Raw genomic sequence first — 25,195 nt, 5'->3', positions numbered from 1 at the left:
GATTGTACATGCGGATTGTACATGCGTTTTTCCTGCCAGGGACATGCGGATGTGAAGCGTTCTTCACATGCATTTCCGCATGCGGGTTGACAAGCGTTTTCCAAGCGATTTTAGCATCACTTGGAAAGTGCTTGACAACTAGGTCACACTATATAAATCCATGCAAAAGGCATGGATTTATATAGTGTGACCATAAAAGAATGGTAAAAAATAAACATTATGCTTACCTTCTGATGGCCCCCGGTCTCCTTATCCAATCCGTCCGGTGTCCCCAGTGTCTCACAGTGGTCTAAAAGGACCTTCCATTATGTCATTTAGTCATGTGACGGGTCACGCGACCGCCGACGTCAGCGGTCGCGTGACCAGTCACATGACTAAAGGACGTCATGGCAGGTCCTTTTAGACCATCGCGAGTTGCCGGGAAGCCAGGACGGATCGCTATGGAGACCGCGGGCCATCAGAAGGTAAGTATAATGTTTATTTTTTATTTTATTCTTTTTTTTTAATTTTACAGGTTCTATGATATCTGGGTCTGGAGGAGAGTCTCCTCTTCTCCAGACCCGGGTACCATCCGCACATTGAACCGAATGATATCCGCATGTAGTCATGCGGATATCAAGAGATTCAATGCAAGTCAATGGTGGCGAAAACGCTGCGATTCCGCAAAAGAATTGGTAGTGCTGCGGATTTTTCCGCAATGATAATCCATAGTGGAAATTTCCGCAGCATGTGCACCGCACATGCAAGTTATCATTGGGAAACATTGCTGCCCTTTTACCAAGCGTTTTTTAAGTGTTTATGCAGCGAAATTGCCGCTACGGAAACGCTTAAAAAAATGCATAGTGGGCACACAGCCTTAGACACTTATTTAAAATGTAAATGTATATATTATAATAAACTTTATCTGCAGCAAACATGTCATTACAATAGCTAACATATATGGCCATAATTATTTTATAGTATTTATTTATTTATACATACAGTCATTCATCACTTTGTGCTTCCTGATTGGGAGGTGTAGACAATATTTTGGTTACATTTAAATAAACTTTATGCTATGTTGTTCACACATGTCATATGCATATACAGTGGCAATCAAAATTATTTAACCCCCATTGCAAATTAAGGGTTTTTTTTAAAAAATGTACAAACTTTCTGCAGTTTGTAATAAACCAATGAAAGAAAAACAATGTACATAGCGCAACACGACTAATATAGCAAGTGGTTTCTACAAATTTGACACAAAATGCCACCGTTTACTGACTACTGCAGGCTCAAAATTATTCAAGCATCTTTAGTACTTACAGCAATTTGGCTGTTATAACCTGCTGAGAACATGATGCAGAACCAGACACCAGCCTATGGCAGTGTTCCTGAAGAAACCTAGCCCATAACCTCATTGGTAATGATCTCCAGTTGAATAATATTCTTGTCAAGAAAGTGGTCCAAAATAGTTAAGAAAAAAGATCATTGCCTTGTAAAAACAAGGAAAATAATTCAAAAAGATACAAAGGAATCGAATGTTCCTAGAGATACGGTTGGAAGTAGAGTTCAGAAGTTCAAAGTTATAGGAACAGTGACTATACTTAGAGCAAGAACAGGAAACCTTCACCAGTTGCCACCAGATTCATGAAGAGGCAGGTGGTCAGAAACCTTTGAGCTGCTGCAAAAGCAAGATTTGGTGGCAGTAGACAGTGAGTTTTCTAATTTGGCCATGGAGACCTTTAGTAAGCACCTTGCCATGCAAATTAAAGACGTACACCTTTACGGAGCCAAAAAGCACAAGGAAAGTCAGCTCTAATATGCTCCTAATAATATAAATCACAATGTGGGATTCCGTTCTGTGGAACTACGAAACACAACTGGAACTCTTTAGGCCTACAAATCTGCTGTATGTCTGAAGGAGGAAGAATAAAGCATGCGCTGAAAAAAACACTGCCTATAGGGAAGCATAGCAGAGGCTCAGTGATGCCTTCAGTAAAGAATGGTGGTGGCTCGTGATGATCTGGGGCTGTTTTTATTCATCTGGCATTGGAAACCTGCAGCGTGTGGAGAGCAAGATGGATTCAATGTAGAATTAGGAAATCCTATGAGAAAACATCATACCTTCTGTGAGGAATCTGAAGCTTTGACGTCATTAGACATTTCAAAAGGACAATGATCCCAAGCATACCTCAAAGTCCACAAAAGCTTGGTTTCAGAAAAAGTACCGGAAGAGTCTGGAGCGGATGTCACAGTCGCATAAGCAACCCTAGGAATATTAATGAACTGGGAGCCATTGCTCAAAAAAAATTAAATAGGTTAAGATTCCTCGGGAACAATGTCAGAAGCTGATGTCTGGATATACATCACATTAGCAGCACATCATAACAGCCAAAAGTGCTCTACTAAGTACTAAGACGCTTGTCATGAAGGGGTTGAATAATTCTGAGACTGCAGTAGTCAGTAAAAGTGGCATTTTGTGTAGAATTTGGATAAACCACTGGTTACATTAGTGTGTTGAGCTACTTAAATTGTTCTTGTTTTATTGGTTTATTGCAGACAGCAGAAAGTTTGTAAATTCTGTTAATAAATCTAATTTGCATTGAGGATTGAATGATTCGAATTATAGTTTTATACATGATACACTCATGGATGACACAGTCTATGGATGTGATGTGTAAAGAGGCTTCAATATACTTTGTGGGTCTATAGACTGTACACACAAGCATCTATAAATGTGCAAACACACACTATCCATACAAAGAGCAGAGTTTCTTTATAGAGTATATGCATTGTCAGAAGTAGTCATGGGTGGGAGTCCAGACGCGCTAACACAATGCTGAAGACAGTTTCTCTGCAATCAATATGACTGCAGATACGGAAATCGGAGTAAAGCCGATGTGTTCTCTATCTAGATACTTTTCGGCTTCCGTATATTTACAGACCCTGAGCAATGACATTTAAAGAAATATATGTCAGATTCTATCCTGTCACAAGCACAGTGAGAACAACAAGTAGCCGGCCCGAGTGGTTTTCCGTGACGTCAAAACATCATATACTCCATCAGCATCTTCATATAAAGATGGACTCGGCTGATGACGGGCATTCATTGACATCAGGAACATCAATTAAGCCTAAACTACAAGTCCTCTACATTAAAGAACATCAACCAATAATGTGAAGAAATAAATGCTGTATATCTAAACCCTACAGAATAGAAACACAAGACTGCAAGAGAACGGATATAAAACCAAACTAAATTCATTTGTACAATCTGCGCACAAGCAGCGCTTTTCATTTACCCCATGATACCTTTATATAAAGTGTTATGTCTGCAGTATATGAACACAATTTACTGCACCGCCGTTCCTGTTGAATATTTTATCACTGGAATTAATAGACCATGAAACCTTAAATTGAAGTTGAAGTAGATAAAAGTGGCTGATAGGGATTTCGGTAAGACTGTTAGGGGTGATAGTATTTTTGCTTCTGCACATATGATCTTCCGTCTGTGGTCTATTCCAACATCCCAGACATAAATAGCATCATTGGTTAAAGTAAAGCTGTGACTATGACTGGACCCCGGTCTCCTAGGTCAGTATCTGTATGTAAGAATCTAATGAAAGTTCAACAAACTCTACCCTAAAATATTAACCTTTACATACAGGACTTCCCCTATATAAGTAGTTAGCAGGTGAGATGCACAAAAAGAGATCAAACTTGAGAGACATATAGGCCTCAATTCTGCCTATCGGTGTCTGGACACCGTAAATGACAGTTCTGCAGTCCAATCTAGGGCAGGGGTGTGATGAGAGGTCAGTATGGTGATTGACACCTTAGCCGTCCAATCACAATTTGGGGCATGCTGAGCTGTCAGTGTCTTGAGTGAAAGTTTTGCCATCCAATCAGGACCAGGGCGTGTCGGGTATTTTTTCAAGTGTCTCCTGTTTGGAGTAATTGCTGGTTATTTAGCAGTCTCTATTCCTTGGATTACTGCCAATTGTAGCTTCGCTCAAGGTGTGTGCTCCATACTATTAGTCTTGTATTCTGATCTTTGCTAGCTAACCTTAGATTTGCCTTTGACCATCCATTTGCCTAGCCCCTTTGTCGCCATCTACTACCTTCTTGGAATCCTGACCTCGGACTATGACCTGACTACACCTTTGTCTCACCCCTCTGTCTATGACGTACCCTCCTGGCTTTTGACCTTACACCTCGACTACCCAGCCTCATGGCTTGTCCGTGAGTAGTGACTAGCGTCATACATGAAGGGTGTGTAGAAATAAGATGCACCAAATTCATTAAGAGGAGCACACCACTCAATGAGTTTGGTGCATATTGTCACCATAAATGTAATGCCAGTTAGGGACTGGAGTACTATTTTTGGAGTAGGAAAAAGGCACCACTTTCCATTAATTTGATAGGCGGGCAAAGCCACGATCCATCCCGCCCCAGCACTGCCCATTGTGGCAGAGCTACTTGAAACTGGCATTGTTAACATCAAAATTCACAAAATTTGCTTCTTCAGTCTGTACTGGTCTCAACTCCTCGATCCCACTTTACTTTGACACACTTGAAATGGCTAATGACCTTACCTGAGCGGACAATTCCAATAATTTACTGTGTTTTGAATTGGGACCAGCAAGAAGAGACAAGTGGGAACTGGGCAGGTAAGCACTGGAAAGAGAGCTGTGGGGGATCTCTAAGGCTCCTTACACAAGTCCGATCTTCTTATACATGTACTATCAGTGTTTTGTATGCCCATGTTACACCTCTGCTTTACTTTTAAGAGAATAGTCAGATGGCCGTATAACTCGGACGAGGATCGCAATGTAATGCTGGGACTGGCCGGCAGCTCTCCTGAGCGTGACAGCATGTATTTCTATGCAGCTGTCATGCTCTGGTCGGGAGAGCCGATGGCCAGTCCAAGCAATCCGTTGCGATCCTCATTCGAGTTATATGGCCGTCTGACTCTTCCCTTAAGGATACGTCAAGATAATTCCTGGCTAACGTCAAGACCCTGAATCATAAAGACAGGTGATTTTGACACCGGTCGTGATGAGGGTGTGTGTTGGAGTCAGATTCCCCCTTAGAGCCCCAGTTCTGCCAAAATGAAACTGGCATGTAAACACCAACAGTCGCTATTTCTTTGTGCAACTCCAAATTGCGCATAAAGGTAGTGACTTTTCAAAGCTTTTTACACCAGGTTTGTGACGTAAAAGCTTTGATGAATCAGGGTCAATGTGTATACAGACACGCCGTATCCGCTTAGTTTTTGCTGTAGGATGACACTTCTGGTGGTGTTTTACCTGGATGCCTTTTTTTTTGCTGCAGTAGTAGCCAGAAGAATGGACCGGTCACTCCTTTTAGCCACTATATGGCTTTCGATGCCTGAAGCGGTTAAATAAGTGACCAAAGATGCACAACAAGTCGTTTTGATATTGCTGTGCATTTGTTCATTGTTTTTTAACTTTTTTTTTGTGCTTTTTTCAAGCGGAATCCACCTGAAAAAGACGCTGTGTGCACATACCCCAAGAATAGCCGACCACAGGACTAGTATATTTATGATCAAGATGGAAAAGCACCTTCCCAGCCGCGGCAACGATGCTTCCTATCATGTGCTGACAATATCAATAAGCGATCAATACCTGTATTCACCCGGAGTGACAGGAAAGAAATAAATATTTATACCATATAACCTGTATCAATGCACCACTATTCCTAGCCTGTCAATATCTGATTAACTTGAGGAATGGCTTTTCGTTTTCTATTAATGATTAATAATGAGTTGTAGTAACCCCGTCACTGCTGGAATCCTAAGCATCACAGCACGTTGGGCACAAATCCAGGTCAGATGATGTCTTTTTTCCTGACCACACTTTGAGGTTGATCGCTCCCGTAGTGTTCTTTTCTTCTTTTATTAGTAGCAAGCTAAGTGCGAGCAGCCTGATTCTGGGCAATGAACTGGTTTCTGCATGGCGGAGTTAGTGGCCAGTGAGAGTAAATGAAGAGTGTGTGATAGATGTGTGTGTTTACTGGGTGGGGGTGAATGGAGGACACAGAGGAGGGGCTGCTTAATTGTCTTCTTGACATGTTCAACTATGACGACTTGATTCATGAAATGCCGATGAGTCTTGGAGAGGGTCACGCAGGGAAGACGCTGAGATAATTAAGATTTCAAGCGTCTGAACAAGGAAGGAAAGTGAGCAGCAGTTAGGAAATCAATAAGACCCTTTTATTTGCTGTGACACAGATGTCTTGGCCAATTGATCCTAATAGGTAGGCTTGATAGCATCGGGCAGCAGCCTCCCCAGAGCAGCAAGGGGGAGCGTGGCGCTTATCAAATGCACAAATCCCACACGTGCCCACTATGCCGGCAGAAGACTTGGACCAAACACATAAGAAGAGCCAAGTCCTGACTTCAGCAGATGAGAAGTAGAAGTGAACATGACGCGGTGAAATAATTCTGATAAATGAGGCATTAAAGTGTCAGATTATTTCTGCACAGTGAGAATGAGGCGAAACCTCAATGAGGGATTCAGACGTAGTCCTCAAATCTAAGCAATACCATCGACCAGCAGAGAGCAGATCAGCCAAGTTATATGATGGCAATTATCCTAAATGAAGTGCGCCACTTTAAAAAATACATTAGGGAACTGTTCAAAGGACATGGACCTCTTTAGGTACAATTTTACTTTCTACTTAAATGCAAGTACTTAGGACCAAAAATCACTTTTGTAATTGAAGTTCATTAAAATTGTTGCACAGTTTGTGTACTTTTGTTTATTTATTTTTACAGGTTCTTAGTTTCCATTCACATTCCTGGCTGCAGAATAAGTTAACTGAGAATCCATCAGTAAGCTGGAGAGTGTGCAACTGTTACCGGATTTTTTTTCTGAGCTCCTCTGTGCTGATTTATGACCACAGACCACATCAAAGCTGAGCTGAACTTTGTGATCATAACTTCATGGAGAGGCGCTCAGAAAAAGACAGATAAAAGAGTTATAGACTCTCCCATCAGAACCAGCTTACTGACGGATTCTCGGTTAACTCACTCAGCAGCCAGCAGAGTTTGTAACACTTATCTGTCTTTTTCTGAGATCCTCTCCACTGAATTATGACCAGATTGTTCAGCTCTACTTTGATGTGTTCTGTAATCACAAATCAGCACAGAGGAGCTCAGAAAAAAAACAGATAAGAGTTACAATATCGCCCATCAGAACCTGCTTACTGATAGTTCTCAGTTAACTCATTCTGCAGCAAGCAAAAGACATGGCTGCATGCAGACTTGTTTCTTACAGGATGAATTGTAGTTTTAAATGACGCCATTCATTTCGCCATGCAATGTTTTGGAAAGCGGGAACAAATTTGTAGGATGAAATGAGAAACAAAAAATTTTTTTTTCCAAGGTTTTTTTTTTTACAGCATTCAGTCTTTGGTAAAAATAATAAGAGAAATATGATTGTCCAGATCAGTATGATTTTAATGACACAATTTTCAAGTACATATGAAATTTTGATCGCTTTTAATTTCATTTTTTTTTTTGCAGGATCAATGGTGACCAAAACCAATTTTGTCAATTTTAGTTGAGGATTGTAGGTGGGGGCGTTGCAGGGGGCTGATGTGAGCTAGTGCGAGAGCACACAGGGAACCACTCAGTTTAAATGCAGCTGTCAGAGGCATTTAAACTGTTTACAGCAGCGATTGAAGCTCAGCTCTGCTTGCCAATGTCAGATATGGGTGACCGCTATGCAATGTACCCAGGATGTACCCCGTGTGAAGAGAGCTCAGCTCCGGAGCCCATGTGCACCCCAACAATAATGTACTGCTCCGTCATATTCCTCAATGTTCAGAAATATAGGCAGATACTTATCCAGTATGCAAGTATGTAAGTAAGGAAGAAGTCTGATTGGCTCCAAATTTATTCTGCAGCAGGACAACCACCCCAAACATACAGCCAATGTCATTAATAACAATCTTCAGTGTAAAGAACAAGGAGTCCTCGAAGCGATGATACATCCACTCGGAGCTCTGATCAGATCATCATCAAGTCTGTCTGTAACTACATGAAGAGAATGAAGGATTTGCACAAGCGACATCCACAGATCTGTGGTTAGTTCTCCTAGATGTTTGGAACAAATTCCCTGCAAAGTTTCTTCAATGACTTTGTGCAAGTATAAGGCTATGTTCACAAGTTGCGTTTTTTGTATGCAAACTAAAAGCTGCTTTTTACAGTACCAGCAAAAGTTATGAGATTTCAGAAATCTCATGCACACACATTGCGTTATTTTCCTGACTGAATTGGAAAATTGTTACTTTTTTGAAAACTGCAGAATGTCAATTCTTTCGTTTTTTGCAGCCGTTTTTCAACCATAGAAAGCAATGAGTAAGTGCAGAAAAGGCAGAAAAAACATTGCCATCAGGTTTTGAAGAGTTTTTAGTGAAAAAAGCATGTACAGCAGTTTGTGAAACCCATTTATTTTTGTGATTTTCTCAAGTTTAAACCAAAATGTCTTTGTCTCCTCACCTGAGAATGGCAGTTACGATTAGTACAGTTTGATTAAATTAGTAATGTGTTAAAGTAAACAATACCTAACCAATTCAATGGCCGACCAATGTGTGAAAGTAAACAGTGTCCGACCTACTCAATGCACTGCCAATGTCTTAGGTAAACTACTCCCGACCAATTCAACTCTCCCGTTGTTTTTACATTTTCAGTTGTGTATTTTTCATTTTTTTGTTCAGAATAGTCACTATTTTTTCAGACATAAAAATCTTTTTCCACTAAATAATTTGATCAAATTGCCTTTTTTTCCAAAAATGTTTTATGGTGTCATATAAATCTTGCATTGGTGGCAGTCAAGTTGAACTTTGGGATCCTGAAAAAAGCAGCAAGAAAAGCAGCAAAAAAGACAGCAAAATCAGCTTTTTTACTGCCAAGAGACCAGGTTTTGGCTGCAGAAAAAAAACAATGTGTGAACATAGCCTAAGTGTACCTAGAAAAACTGATGTTGTTTTGAAAGCAAAAGGTGGTCACACAAATATTGATCGGATTTAGATTTCTCTTTTTGTTCATTCACTTTGCATTTTTATAATTAAAAACAAAACAAAAAACCTAATAACACATTTTTATAGCATTCTTACTTTCTTACTAAATTCATTTAAGTAAAAAAAAGTTATAGTATCACACTCTTGTTGGCTCACCACACCCTAAGACAACCCTTTCTATTTGCCCTACGAAAATATATAGATATCATAGACCGTGCACCTCCAGTTGATAAACCCCTATTTTAGCCGGAATGAAGAGCAGCAGAGTGTGAATGATTACCTGTCTGTTGCACCCATTCAATGTTTGTATTATATGGTCATCTACAATTAGATGTCTTATATACATCTGTAAAACCACCTCATAATCCAGAAATAGTGATAATGCTAGGTATATCAGGCTCCACTGATGCTGGATTAAAGAAAATGTACTGTATGTGATGATAGCATGTAGCAAAAAAAGAAGGAACATTTTGGGAAATGACAGCTCACCTGTCCATTGGCCAAAATTTTCTTAAGTTCTGCAGAAGAGGCTTTAAGGCTGTAAGAGAAGACCATGCTCCCTGTTAATCACATACTGTATATAAGGTCAACATCATTGCAATGTCTTTATGAGATGGTATTTTTTTAAAATACCATTATAAGCAGGAAAAAAATAATTGAGTAATTCAAAGATTGTGCAACTAATAAATAAAATGTAATTTTACTCTACTGATGTTTATGTAGTTGAATCCATCTGGACATATAATAATCGGATGTCTGATAATCCGCCTCTTGCTCGCAGCATAGAACTGCAGTATAAAAAGGACTCTACAGCGCGGTTTCGCCTGTAATTGTGGATCCTATTGTAGATGTCCGATTACTACTTCTGGCAAGGTGAAATACAACATCTGTCACTACCAGTAAGGACATTTCCTGCAGACAGACAAACATCCATTAGAGTTCCTATATACTGTAGTGAGCCTCTGTCTATCCTTGTGGCATCAATTGGGACAGGATACCTTTTTGTTGTATTTAATAGCACAGTAGATACACAATTATATACAATGGTATATGTGGGGGGGGGAGTGGATAATATATTGCATTGTATGTATTAGTTCTCAGTGGCGTATGTCAAAAGATCCCCTTGACTTATGCCTCCATTGTAGGCTACAAACATGATGTTAAAGGGAGTCTGTCAGCACAGGATGGCTGATCAAAGTACAGGCGCTCAGTGCACCCTTGGTGTGGCCAAACATTTAACTACATCTTCCTACCTGCTTGTTTTCGCTCAATCTCCAAGCCTTCTTTGATTGGCTCTATAAAGCCAGAGCTGTCAAACAAGGGCAGAGATAGATGGAAAACAAGCAGGTGGGAAGGTGTAGTTATAGGGACTCTGTCAACACACAATGACTGTTCAAACTAAGTCCCCCTGGTCGGTGCTTCGTGGCAGGGCCAATCATTTCTATGCACCTTTCCACCAGATGTTTTCCCTCTATCTCCACCCTCCCTCTTCTTTGATTGACAGCACGGGCTTCATAGAACCAGAGAAGGGAGGAGATAGATGGAAACCAAGCAAGTGGGAAGGTGTATTTAAATGACTGGCCCCGCCATGATGCACCGGGCGCCTGTACTTGGTTTCAACAGTCACAGTTATTTTGTGCTGACAGAGTCCCTTTAAATGCTTGACCATAGCATGATGCTCCGAGCGCCTTGGCGTTTATTTCAGAGATGGACTGAGTGGTCTGTACGCAATCACTGTTCAATCCATGTTGTAAAAACCTGTTCTTCCTTAAAGGGGCTTTCTGAACTATAAAAAAAAAAAAAAAAAGTCCTTCAAGTGATCAAAAATAACTTTTTGAAGTTCAGCTTCCTCCAATGTCCAACAAGATCTCATGCACACGAGTGTACTAGTTACAACTTCTGAGCTAGCTGTAACACAACACCCATTGCACATTATAGGGCCATGCTGTACCTTAAAATACCTTCAAACACAAAGTTTTCCCCTTCAAGCTTTATGCAGAATCGTACGGAAAAAACATGGGTTGTCTCCTTTGAGATGTTCCCCCCAATGCGCATTGCTTCCCCATAGCATAGTACGGAGACACCACGCAACGACACGTGTTTATGGCAGTAGTCGGCACGCCAACTTTTCGTGACTCTTGGATGATAACAGCATCTAGATGTGCTACTAATTGGCTTATATTAACATTTGGTGGAAATGCTATTACACAGAGAAAGTTAAATGAACAGATTTGTGGGGTAAAGATTAGTTATATGGTGCCCGTACACAACTATGGCGCCATATCTTTATACAGAGCGGTTTTCTCAGATACTCGGGTTGGGTCTTATAGGGTCCATGTGTGCAGACTTGTCACATGCACGAGTCCTTATTGTCACGTAACTTGTAGCCGTGCAGGTAAGGAATACCCACAGACAATATGGACATCCCCTTTAAATGTTTTCTATAGTCGGTTGACATAATAGTCATATGACAAATCTCCAGAGCCCTGAGCAGTGAGTAATATAGGGTTAGGACCCTGATGAATGTACACATGTAATAGGTCGTGCTTCAGTCCCCTTATTAGCCATCCGTGGATTACTTCCATTATTTTCCATTCACTGCCTCAGCCGTTAAGTTGCTCCTCGACAGTTTAGAGAAACACATCCACGCAGCGCTTACTGCATTTTCCTGAACACAGCCCTGGGGTAATGCTTTTATAGGGGGGCCTGACTGACACCGAACAGCAACGTGCACGCTTTAATTTGCAAGAACGCACTTACCTATTGCTGGGTAAGCTGTCCGACACCGAGGGGCTGCAGTTGCTGGATGATCCCGCTCGGGTGTTCACCTGTAATTAGGGATAATAAAAGGCATCAATGTACTTATCATATTCATGCCCTGTCAAAAGCTCATTTGGTTCATCTGAGCCACTGGCACGATCCAAACACTAGCTTTATTTTAATATATTTGACCATATAGCTGTAAAATCAACAACGGCTAGGAAAAGCCCTTTAAATTTACACAACACAATAACATCATTTGCAAATTAATGTGACTACTGGCAATGCTTGCTTACATTAATAAAACAGCACTTTAAAATATTGTTCTCACCGCAACAATAAGCGTTGGTGATTTCAAAAATGAATCAAACTGTGATTAAAAATCTGCAATGCTTGCAGGGCTCTGCTGGATACCTGAGAGCGCCTGCGACAGAAAACACAGGAGCGGGGGACGAGAAATCCCACATAGGTATCGTTTCAGCACACTTTACAGGGATTGTCTGGATTCTCCTGCCGCTGGGAACGGTAAAAAAATAAAATATATGGCTAATTTCCAAGAAAAAGGAAAAACAAAACAAAAATGAGAAAAAAAAAAATCAAAGAAATTAAATACAAACCAAATCAATATAAATCAGTCACTTCTTAAAGCAACACTTATGGCCAAATTCTTTATTTATTAAAATAATAGAGATTATTATCGGACTTAAGAGGAAATAATGTATCACAAATGATAGATTGATAGATAGAGAGGCAATTTCCAAGCCTACCAAATAAAATAAATTAAGGCAGCACACAAAACAAGAAAAACTGCAATGTAAGTGGACTTTATTAGCCCATGTGGCAATGTTTTTGTTGAAGGTGTGCACTTTTCTCAAGCTTGACATGGGCTAATAAAGTCCTCCTATATTGCACCTCATCTTGTTGGTGTGCGGTCTCAAATAAGTATGTATGTATATATATAATTTGTTTGTAAATGTATGTGTGCATTGTGATTATATATATCACACTATATATACACACACATATATATTAGATGTGTGTTTATATATAGGTATATATGTACACACACATACATACATACATACATACATACACACACACATATATATATATATATATATATATATATATATATATATATATATATATATATAATGCACACATACATATACAAACAAATCATATAGATATAAACATACATACGCATACAAACACACTTTTATTTTTTTAAAAAAAAAAATATTTTTAAAGTAAAAACAGCGCCACCATGAGTCCAAATTAGCATGAAAACATGCAGGACATCGGTGCTTTAATTTTCATCAATTCCATCACTTCTTGTAGTATTAGTATTATATTCAGGAGAATGACAAATGTAGCCAAAAGAATTAAGAAAAAAAATAAAAAAAAATGGACTTGGAGGTATAAAAAATAATGATGCCTTCTAATGATACTTCTGTAGACCGCCAAGGGGTTAACGCCAAGTGAAAGCGCACAGCGCAAGGTTCTGATCCGTCCTGTTCTCACAGCCACAGTTCCTGCTAGTAAATGTAAGTCCTGCTTGTCAGTAATGCTGAAAGTACAGATTTTTTTCCTTTTTTTTTTTTTGACGTTTCAATAAGTGGAACACAGCATTTCAAATCCATCCAACTTTACTGAAACAATTATTGAAATTCCTACCTTGAGGCCATGTATGTTCCGCTTCCCGGGAGGCTTGCAGGCTGCAACAGTAATAGACTAAATTGTAGATCACATCGGGGCCATTTACAATTCCCCCCACCCCCCTTCTTCCTTTGAAATGAATCGTTTAAAAAGAAATGAGAGTGACACCAAAATTAGCAGCGAGGAATGATTGAAGAGAGGCTCTCCGAGCAGAGAGAGAAGTCCCAGAAGACTGGATCCTTTCTGTGAAATCACACACCCTCCTGACACCGGCTCATCTAAATTCTAATTTCTGCTTAAAAACACATAATAAAAAAACACACACACAGAGAGTAAGCTAAAACGGATTGTGTGCTGCCCTTAATTCCACATTCTGGAGCAGGTGCTGTGATACTGGGAATTCCTTGCAATAGGACTATTCATATTAATATCCAGGATGCTCTCCACGTGCTGCCTGTCAGTGCAGGGCGTCTTATTAAATGCTCCTAATATCTATCTCGGAAAGGGGCAGCCTGGGCTCATTGCGGGCCACAGACCGGAGCGCTGCATATTGCAGTCATATCGGAATGGGGGCATGCAGGCAGGCTGCAGTTATAAATAATAGTGACCCCTAGACTCGAACTGCTCAGCGAATATATGAGACCTTGGATTAATCTAAATATGCCGGAGTATAGCAACAAAAAGAGCATTTCCACTAAAAAAAAATAAAAGTAAATATAAACCTTTTGGTTTCGCCTGTCAAATTTTTGAAAAATTCAAATCTTAGCAGACAATTCATCAAGCACGATTTTTTGGGAGAATTCTGGCGTAAAAACTGCTAGACACGTGACAAAATTTTTTTTAGTGCATCACACAGCTGCACAAAAATTTCGTTACTTTTGCTATTTTTATGCCAATCCCAAGCAGCGCCAAATTTTTGAAAAAGGACGGATAAAATCAATTGACACCACAAAAGTGACAAGTTATAACAGAAATGTATGCTAGTTTCTGGCAGCGTCACACAGCAATCCAAAGATGCAGCAAACTCAGTAAGGAGGGCCACGACTCTTTATGAATATGACAACCTACTTTTTTTAAGAATGGTGCTCAAAACACCAATCTCAATGAATGAGGGCTAAAACGTTTGGACATGTTGGGTGATAACTAACTTATAAAACCCACAGCAGTATCCAGCTTTCCTATACTGCTGAACGGCAAGGTATACAATGACACAAGCCATCAGGGCTTAAGGCAATTGTCCTACTCCGAATCCTTCATAAATGGCTCATGTATTAGTAACAAATGACTGTGGTACATCAAAATTTCTAACATTCTATGAAAGTAAATCTGCAATAAAATATGTAATTATTGAAGAGGATCTTTCACCAGTATGAGCAGGTTAAAACTTTCCACATCACGGAATAATGGCTACAGAGCTGAGTAAAACCTTTTAAAAGTTTTTATTTTTTAATTTCTCTTCTCCGGCAAAGAGATATTAGTGAGACAAGTTTAGGTTAGGTTAGCTTTTATGAGAAGCTCAACTGGATGCTATCACAGATTTCTCTCTGGGGGTGAGTACTTCTTCCCCAGTAAAAGGATGACCATTGATAAGCAACAGGTGTCATGCGGGGGGGGGAGAACACGCCCCAGATCAGAAAAACATGGCTTCTCCTATGAGATGCAAATCCATGATCTCTACAGCTATTGTGTAGTATAGAGCAGAGCAGAGTGAATATAAACACTTCCATATCTCTTTTCACAGCAGTCATTGTGGGGGGAAAGAACACTGCAGAGCTGAGTGTCATTAAAACACATTTGCAACTGCAGCTCTTCTCTCCCAGCTCTGTCCCTTCCCATAAACAGATACTGTTGTAAGAGAAGATCTGGATGTGTTTGTAATCACACTGCTATATTCTCCTCTCCCTAAACTGACTGCTATGAGATGAAAGCTGGAAGTGTTTGTAATCACACTCAGCTCGACTACATCTCTCTTCCCCATAAGATGACAGTTGAGCTGAAACAATGAAAAAGTGTTTGTATTCATACTACACAGTAGCTACAGAGCTCAAGGCTGAGAGCAGGGCTGTGTGTCATTACATGTCTCACAGGAGAAAGCCTGCTCCAAGTCTCTCTAGGGGTCTGTTCTTTTTTCCCCCGCATGACGCCTCCTGTTTATGATTGGTTAACGTCATGCAGGGGACAAAGTGCACGCCCCCAGAGAAGAATCACTGCAATCACAGAGTTGGGCTGATCATAAATTAAAACCTAATCTTTGCAAGCTAATATCTCTGCAAAGGCGATCAGAAATTGAAAAATAAAAGCTAAAATTTTACTCAGCTGAGGCCACTATTCCATTATGTTGCCAGTGTAACATGCTCAGAACAATATTTATAATAATATATCATATTCAATAATTTTATTATTTTTTCATTTTTATATTTTCAGAAGAACACCTAATATATATGGGAGTCTATTAAGTAGGAGCAAAAAAAATAAAATAAATTCTGAAGATTAATAGTGGTCACTAGGCATCAGGTCCTAGCATGTACAATTGCTCCATCTAGTAGGAAACCCCTATAAGGATATAAATATTCTCTCTCCATCAACATAATTACTTAAACCATGACCTATCAAGTCAAAATAGGAAATAGTTAATCTCCCCTTTAATTCTGAAAATAACACTCCAATGCACAAAATTTACTGCATTCTTATCCAACTTGGCTTTGATGTTTACTGGAAGCCGACCAGCTTTAGTCTATGGGCCTCTTGGTAATAACACAAAGTAAGAATATATATTATTGATTTTTGGACCCTTTGGGACAGATCATAAAGTCTAGACACTACATCTTTGCTATAAAGATACTGAGACTTTACAAAACCTTTACAAATTTCCATTTTTTTGCACACACTGTAAAACACATAAAAAGGTACAACTAATCTGGCTAACATTTAGATGCAATTAGATTTTAGTTAAGGGCTTTAAATTGGTTTATAGTCTGGACAATACATTTTTGTCAGAAGGGTCCTACAACGAAAAGCAGATCAGAGACTGTCCCACACCTAGAATCCCTATGATCATCTGTAATCTGTAGGGTAAGACGGAAGCAACTGTTTATTTTTTTTTTCACAGCGCCACCACAGGAGAAATAAAGCATTACATAATTGCACTTTGAATGCATAGATATGATTGTGGGTCCTCCAGTGTGAAAGGTGCTCTCTCTAGTTGTCCTCCAGTCTGGTTGACAAAATAAGGACCAGGAACAGACATATTTTCTTTTAAAGAAGTTTTCTCATATTCCTAAAAGAGTGTGTAAAATTAAGCAACTTTGCAATTTACCTTGTATTAAAAATCCTTTCAGTTCTTAATAATAGAAGAATTTTTAATTCCATAATTAACTTGCAAAGATTACCTAGGCATGGAGTGCAGCACCTGCAAGCTTTTTGCTTAAAAGCTTGCAAGCGCTGCTCTGATGCTGCAGAGGCAAAGCTGCCTCTTCTTGCAGGATACGAGAGCACACAATTTAGGCCCATGACATAACATGCCGCTAGTCTGAACTGTCAATCTTCAGATGGGCACTAGCCCCCAGGAAGCAGGAGGTCAGGAGGCAGGGGAGTGGCACGCTCCCGCTACTGTACACAGACCATGAAAAAAACTTTAACCCAGAATTCTCTAACATGGGATCTATAAAATAAGTTTTCCAGACTAGATATCCTATCTAATAAAATTATTATTTTATCTACAGAAGTATTAGGTACAAAACTGAGTAGGAACCCTTAGGGTATGTGCACACAACATGTTTTTCAGGTAGATTTGGAATTCGCCTCAAAAAAAGTCCCATAAAATCAACAAAACACACAGCAATGTCAAAACGACAGTGCTGTGCACATGTTCCGTCTTATGTCACTTCTTTTAACTGCTTTACAGTACAGTGTAAGACGACCGTTGCGAAGTCGCCTCAAGAAAAGGACCACCGACGTTCTCCTGAAGCGACTTTGCCTGGGAAAGCTCATTAGGCTCGGCTGGCATCTTAAAGATGCCGCGTGCACAAAGCCTTTAGCTGTCATCAAAATTTATAAATGGGCCATCACCAAGCTTTCCTAAGGTCCTGAGAAACTGATCATTTGATATAGTATCCCCGCAAAAATAGTCAGTATAACTAGGCAGATACGTCCTTCAGGAGCCTGGAAAAGCTTGATATTACCCACCCTCTTCACAACCCCATTTCCGGCAGTCATACAAAATATTACCCAGCTTTGTCGAAATCAGATAAATCCAAGCAACAGCTGAACAGAATTTTAAGCCTCCTGGTGGAGGAGGACAGGGTAGACTTTGCTGATGCTTTCTTATATTTAGAGGAAACATTCTTTGACTTGGAGGGTCTAACTCTGCAGCCGGGAGAGGCGCGAGGTTCTGCGGAGCGGAGTGCAGCTCCGGATTTTCCACAACTTGCTGCCTGTCAATACTACATGACAAATAAAGATGATTATTATGAATAAGAACACACTCACAGGTCTTGGCTCACACAGCGCAGGCTGCTCCCTTTCCAAGTCCCCTGCACGCCACAAATTGTTGTTAAAGTCACTGTCAATTTTGATTGATTGTCTTGAAGTAAAGAATTACATTTTTGCCCCCTGCTCTGTCTCGGTGGAATGCATATTTAACCCCTGCTGTGTCAGCGGAGAGTGTGCTGTGCCCCAGCTATTAACAATCGTCACGCACTCTATAATTACTGCACACATCAATAAGCCTTTGTGCAACGCAGCAAGATGTGAAGTAATGTGTGAGCGCGGGCGGGCCTGCAGCCGGGAACAGGTGCGCCGCTCCACGCGTTGGGGCGGCAGAATGCGCGTGGAAACGTTTCTCAGGCGTGATGATGCCGGTGTCAATGCAAATGCACTTTGTGAATAAGCACAAACAAAACGCTCGAGAAGGCGCACGTTCTACCCCAGGAATCCATGGACCTCCGCTACTATCCAAAAACTAAAATAGTGTTGGCCCATGCTAACATCTGGTAATATTGACCTGGCTCTTGGGTCTATTACAAGTATACAGCGGGAGTAGTAAAATTATACAAAGCAGCCGCCAAAACGTTTCATGGCTTTTATAATGGTGCACCTGTAACTTGAAACAGGTATATAGGGGTAGATCTATGAATGCTGGCTTCACCAATGGATAGACGAGTGGTACAGTAATGGGCATCACAGACACCACACTCGGAATTCATTAGTGTTTATACCAGTTTTTGGCCATATAATCACAATATTTTGCAACTTCTGCTGGTTTTACACTTTTCTATAATGTTGGCAGGGCTTCATGGGTGGGGCCCAACGGATCCATTAAAATTGATTATAGAAAGTGGTGTAAATTATAGCAGGTATCCAATACAGGTAATAGCTGGAGTAACTTTCCCATTCTGGCAATAAATATGGCTCATCTTACTCCAGCAAACTTTTCTGGAAGACTAAAGTACAAAATTTCAGCACCATAACGGTGATAATTTCCTTTCAGCATCCCGTAGGATTTATTACATTTTACAAATAGCCTTTCCTGACGTAGGTGATCTTCAATAGGCATCTGCATCAAAGTTAAAGCAATGGGAGAGGATAGCACCAACTATAAGCAGTCTATAATAAGGCGGCTTTCACACATCCATGCTCGGATCGGAATATCCAGCCTGACCGCCGGGTCCCCTGACCTGAGCCAACGGCCTCGCAGGCATGTGTCAGCCAGTTAGGCTCAGGTCAGATGATCAGACTGGGTATTGTGATCTAAATACAGACCGTGGACAGAATTTAGAGTTCCGGTAGGATCTTACGTCCTCCTGGTATAGTTATCAGCTACAGGGCTGCTGATAAACATGGCTCCCTACCAGCTGCACTATACAGCCGTCCAATTCATCAGGGTTATGGATGCTGTACAGAATCCCAAAACGCATTGAAATTGTAGTCTTATTTCTATTAATGGGAGCTTCTCATAGCTTCAGAATATGCCAACTATATAAGGAACTTTAATGAATAAATGTAACCAAATTTCCTCTCCTGAACAAAACTTCTGAATCCACTAGTGGAATAAACCTGTATTATAAGAATTCACCATAAACCCCTGCCATGATCGATTTCTATATTGACAGATATTGGCTCAGATACAAAGTTATAGTAAGGTACAGCAACTGGAAAAGTCTTGGAAAAGTTGTAAATGTTGACAGCAAGTAGGAAAATGTAGATTTCCTTCCCTTTAACCTGGCGTTAAAAAAACAAACAAAATTTTTCTATAAAATATTACACAAGTGAATGACACCCATGTATTCACTATAAAACTTAAAACAATAAAATCGAAGAGTTGCATCTAGTGATTTCCTGTAGTGTCGCCTTGCGACTTGTGACATCCCGCAACTGTGGCACAAATTTTCCAAATGTGAATTTTCTGTCGCAATTTGTCAGTTGCAAGCTACTCACTTGCCCCAGACTTCTATGCAAGTTGCAATGTACATGCGATTTGTTGAAACTTTTTCAAATATAGCAAGTCGCTCAGCTTTTTTTGTCGCATGACTTTTCTGAGAAGTGCATGATTTGTGCACACGAGGACTTATCAGGCGGGTGTGCTTTGTAACACGTCTGAACAGGACCCTCGATAAATGTTATAATGAATGAAAATGTGCATCGCAACGTAAGAACGACTTTGTGTTCATATGCTCAGTCTACTGATCATCTAAAACGCAAATCGGATAAAAGTAGTGACCTAACCGTCCCTCAGGTGGCTTCCGCTAGGAAGCGGCTCACTAGTTCATATACACAAACCAAAAAAAATAAAGCCTGGTGGGAAGGCCACTCCTAAAAGATGACTGAGAAGACCTTTCAAGACGCTGGCATTTTCTTGAAGCGTCTTCGTATAGCAAAAGTCCATGGGTTCGCTACCATCTGAAAGACGCCATCTGCACATAACCTTCATGGAAACTGTTAGGGTATCACCCAACAATCCCAGTCTTCTGCCCAACAACTGGTCAGGAGTATTCGAAAATTAGGTGTTGAATTGGTAGCCATACAGGTAATTAACCAAATTTTCCAAGGCCCCTTCAGACCTTCTTTGCTATCCAGATAAACAACCTCATAATATTACCTCCCTCAGTCGCAAAAGCCGAGAGTATAAAGTTCCCTGGAGAATGCATAGTTTCCTACTCCAAGTCTCCTACAAGAAATGATCTGGAAAAAATGATCTAGATGTTGTTTCAAGGCTGAGTGCATCCGTTACATTGATGATCTGTCACACTTTGTGATGGCTTTGGACGACTGAATGGCCCTTAAGGCTTCATATATACAGAGAATCGGTTAGTTACTATCCATCATGTGTGATCAGCCAGTAACTTCCAATAATAAAGAGGGCGTCAAGAGGTTAAACCTCATCTTGAATTTGAATTTCTAGCACAAAGGTGAATAAAGAACCTCTCCACCGCCATAGACATGAAGCAGAGGGGTGTGCTAACTGAGCAGGGGACACATGGTAATGCAGAGTGTCATTTACTTAAACTGGTACAACAAATGCTAAGTACATAATATTATATGGGTACAATCCGATACTTGGGTTTTTATTTTGTTTTATATGTACATTCAAAAAGAGATGGATAAAGTGTGCTTCTTGGAATCTTATGAATCCAAACCCTAACTTTAGATTCAGCAGCTAAATGAAGAAACCCAGAAACTGTAATAAAAGCCTGGGGTCCTACAGATGGGGTACTGGCGAATTAAAATTGCTTTGGGCTGATCGGATATTTTTTGCACTAATCATCTGAGTGTAATGAGATTAGGACTGAATTCAGACATCCGTGTCTTACAGTCCATACATAGACCGCAATGCCTGAACCAACCGCAGGTCTCTGGACCCAAACTAAAGATGCATACATGCCTATGAGGCTGCTGGTTAGGCCACAGCCCCACTATCAGTATTTGGTCAGTATTCGGTCAGTATTTTTTCTCAGGAGTGGGAGCCAAAACCAGACGAGGAACAATCAGAGAAAAGGTATAATAGAAACAAGTCACCAATTCTGCATTTATCACCCACTCCTGAGAAAAAATACTGACCGAATACTGACCAAATACTGATAGTGGGGCCGTGGCCTTAAGGTCAGAATAGCCATGGTTGGGTCAGACACTGCAGTCTGTATATGGGCTGTAAGGCCACGTTCACATGTTCAGTATTTGACCTCAGTATTTGTAGCCAAAACCAGGAGTGGGTGATAAATACAGAAGTGGTGACGTGTTTCTATTATACTTTTCTTCTGATTGTTCCACTCCTGGTTTTGGCTTAAAAATACTGAGGTAAAAAACTCACCAAATACTTAACGTGTGAACGTGGCCCAAGACCATGGCATTTGAAACCAGCCTAAACCTTTATGGAAGACAACACGGCTTCATTCAAACTAGAAAAAAAATTGAGACGCTTTCTGTAGATGGAACTGAACATATTTGAGGGGTAAACATAAATGGAGCCATTTTTTAATTTTCTAAACCCTAATTGTGTAAAAAAGAAAAAAATATCAAGTGACCGAGTATGGCACGTCCCCTGATCTAAACTGACAGCCAGTGGCCCACCTAAGGGGAAACGCAGCCAGTGGCCCGCCTAAGGGGAAACGCAGCCAGTGGCCCGCCTAAGGGGAAACGCAGCCAGTGGCCCGCCTAAGGGGAAACGCAGCCAGTGGCCCGCCTAAGGGGAAACGCAGCCAGTGGCCCGCCTAAGGGGAAACGCAGCCAGTGGCCCGCCTAAGGGGAAACGCAGCCAGTGGCCCGCCTAAGGGGAAACGCAGCCAGTGGCCCGCCTAAGGGGAAACGCAGCCAGTGGCCCGCCTAAGGGGAAACGCAGCCAGTGACCCGCCTAAGGGGAAACGCAGCCAGTGCATGTATAGCGATCCGTTCTGGAACCGTGTTACACGGACATCAGACTGAGGCTTTAACTTGACATTTTGAAAGGCTGGTGCTGTTGTAAATGTCAAGTTAAGGTTTGCTACATCATGGTATGTAAACCTTTAGGTGTCAAGTACTATATCTGTATCACAACCAGTGCAAGAAAAAGTAGAGGAGCTGAAGATATCAACCAATTGAGTTGCTTCTGTCTCCTCTGTAAAAAGGTTTGCATGTCAAGTTTTTCTTTACACGGCTTTTGATAAATTTCCCCAATATGTATTCGTTAATAAGGACATAAAAATTACTTCAACTGACAAGAAAAATGGTTATAATAATTTTCAAAATAAGTCAGGTTAATGGCAAGGTCAAACTGCAGGCGCTAACAACATTCAACCCCGTCTTCACTGTGTGCCCATACATGTGGTGTAAACCATACAGCGATTAGGTAGGTAGCAAGTTGAAAAATACTGATGGACAACCATGTTGACCAGGAATTGGCAAGTATGGCCATTTTATTCTGTGATGTTTTTCTTATTTAATGCCCTTTAAATTTAAGTGTGAACATAGCCAAAAACATTTAGCTGTGATTGTCATCTCAATAATAAATATGTCACAAAAAGAATGTAATGAAAATGCTGATGTTCATGCGTATAAAGAAAACAGTGATTCTGGGGAGGGGCAGGTACATGCAGGGGGTAAGAGACCACCTACCACGTGGATAGATTTGCAGAGGTTCAATCAGAGGACTGCTACCCTGCTGCTCAAGGACCATGGTACAGTACTGCAAGGAAAAACAAGAATAGTATTATTAATATGAGTTCTACAAACACTGTGTATTTCAGTACAGGAGTCATGGAAGAAAAAAATTGTGCATCTGAAACACATAACCAGTCCCGCAGTTTTTCAAAAACTTAGCTTGAACGTCAAGTAGTTAAAGGGGTGGTCCGAAGTCCAAGTATTTTACTCATAAATCTCTATCTATTTAATGCCATTATCTAAAACTATTTTCTAGTACTCTTGAATTAAAAACTTCACTACCGTTCCCTCACTACACTATCTGCTTTTCTATTTTTTTCCCACTTCGTTTGAGAATCTCAGTGAATGCTAGGTTACTCAAAAGAAGCGTCAGCAGGGAGTAGATGCTGAAGTCACTGCTGCAATATCTGCCCCCTCCCTGAAACAAAACGTCATCAGCGAAACTCATTTCAGGGGCTGGGCTAGTCCCTGCGTGCTGTGCACAATGAAAGAGCGCTCTGTTGCCAGCTCAGATCCGCAGTAACCAGCAGGCAACAGAGTGCGTTGTCAGAATACCCGGCTTGCAGAGAAACCTTCACTGGTTTCTGTACGCCGGGTATTCTAACAGCGCGCTCAATTTCTGGCTTGTTACTGCCGATCTGAAACAGAAAGAGAGCGCACTGTCATTGTGCACAAAGACAGAGCAGGGACTAGCCCAGCCCCTGAAATAAGCGTCACTGATGATGCTTCGTTTCAGGGAGGGGGCACCAGCCTCTGCCCTCTGATGATGCATCGTTTGAGTATCCCAGCATTCACTGGGATTCTCAAACAAAGCACCTGAGAAGAGTCCTGAGAAAAGTCTGGCAGCATTGGGAGTATGTGCAGATAAAGCTACGACTAGTACACCCGATTCACTACACATGTCCCAAATGTCGCTGGACTCTTTGTGGGTAATCCATAAATAACGAGCGTTGTATGTTAACTACATTTTATAACTAATGCTATAACAAAGCTATAACCCCACCAGTATAACAAGATGCTGGCGATATAGTGGTTAAAATATATCAGGTTTCATTTAAAGGGACTCTGTCACCAGGTTTTTGCTACCCAATCTGAGAGTAGCATAACGTAGGTGGAGAGACCCTGATTCCAACAATGTATCACTTACTGGGCTGCTTGCTGCAGTTCTGATAAAAATCACTGATATCTCTGCTGCAGATCTATATGTTCTCTGATGGCGGAGCTCTGTATAACCCGCCCACACTGCATCACTGATTGGCAGCTTTCTGTGGACACTGTACATAGGCTCAAAGCTACCAATCAGTGGTGGGGGCGGAATTATACAGACCTCATTAATATGGAGGACTACCTGGCAGCAGGTTTACTAATCCTCTAGTGATAATCTCCTACTGAAAAAAACTGTAATTTTTTCAAAACTACACTAAGCAGCCCAGTAAGTGACAACCCATTGGAATCAGAGTCCCTGTCTCTGCATTATGTTGCTCGCAGATTAGATGGCAAAAACTTGGTAACACATTCCTTTTAAGGGTCACTAGTCCATGTCCAAGAATTACAGACAATGTATCTCTAATGCAAGTAAAGAACACCTTCTACGACCACCTGAGACTAGAGACCCTACTAAGTTTAGGAATATGCATTAAACTTTGAAGGCGTCTGTAAAGGCTTTAGACATCATTTGACATAGAAAACATTATTTTGTACATATGTTATTGGTTACCTTTAGCTAAAAATAAAAGTTGTACGGAGTTTCAGGCTGCAGTGCCAATTTCTTCATCAATTTTTAGACCCCCGTCCCCCCCGCCCCGATATGCAGTTTTCATCCATCTAGTTAGAGATTTTCTCATTTTGGAGGATCTCACCCAGTAATACATGCTGGATGTGAGGTCTGTTGGTCTGGCAGAGGATGCAGAATATTCTTTCCTCTCTCTGTAAAGAGATATACAGCCTGGGTGATCCATTCACTCCCAAAACAGGCTATTACATTCGTGCTTTCCTCCATAACAATACTTGGTAAAACTATGTGATCTGTTCTCCCTGAAGACTTAGATGCTTTCTTTCCTTTCCACACACTGATCTGCCTTATGTAGCCTTCTCCAACTCTCGTATGGTATCTTTA

General features: G+C 40.8%; 1 protein-coding gene across 2 annotated transcripts in view; it reads right to left on the bottom strand.

Moving 5' to 3' along the window:
* MAP2K5 (mitogen-activated protein kinase kinase 5) overlaps positions 1 to 25,195 on the bottom strand; it is a 146,581-nt gene that overhangs the window by 102,300 nt on the left and 19,086 nt on the right. For both annotated transcript variants that reach the window (XM_073653460.1, XM_073653462.1), the window contains exons 4-7: positions 23,035 to 23,104; positions 13,468 to 13,508; positions 11,791 to 11,858; positions 9,520 to 9,568 (exon numbers count right to left, since the gene is read on the bottom strand). In XM_073653460.1, the coding sequence (XP_073509561.1) occupies positions 9,520 to 9,568; positions 11,791 to 11,858; positions 13,468 to 13,508; positions 23,035 to 23,104 (228 nt within the window). The remainder of the gene's footprint in view (positions 1 to 9,519; positions 9,569 to 11,790; positions 11,859 to 13,467; positions 13,509 to 23,034; positions 23,105 to 25,195) is intronic.

The sequence above is a fragment of the Phyllobates terribilis genome, unplaced genomic scaffold (genome assembly GCF_046119375.1).
Source record: "Phyllobates terribilis strain yellow unplaced genomic scaffold, ASM4611937v1 Scaffold_11__3_contigs__length_659146591, whole genome shotgun sequence".
Classification (NCBI taxonomy): domain Eukaryota; kingdom Metazoa; phylum Chordata; class Amphibia; order Anura; family Dendrobatidae; genus Phyllobates; species Phyllobates terribilis.
The sequence above is the reverse complement of the archived record's forward strand: the minus strand, read 5'-3'. Positions and strand labels throughout refer to the sequence as shown.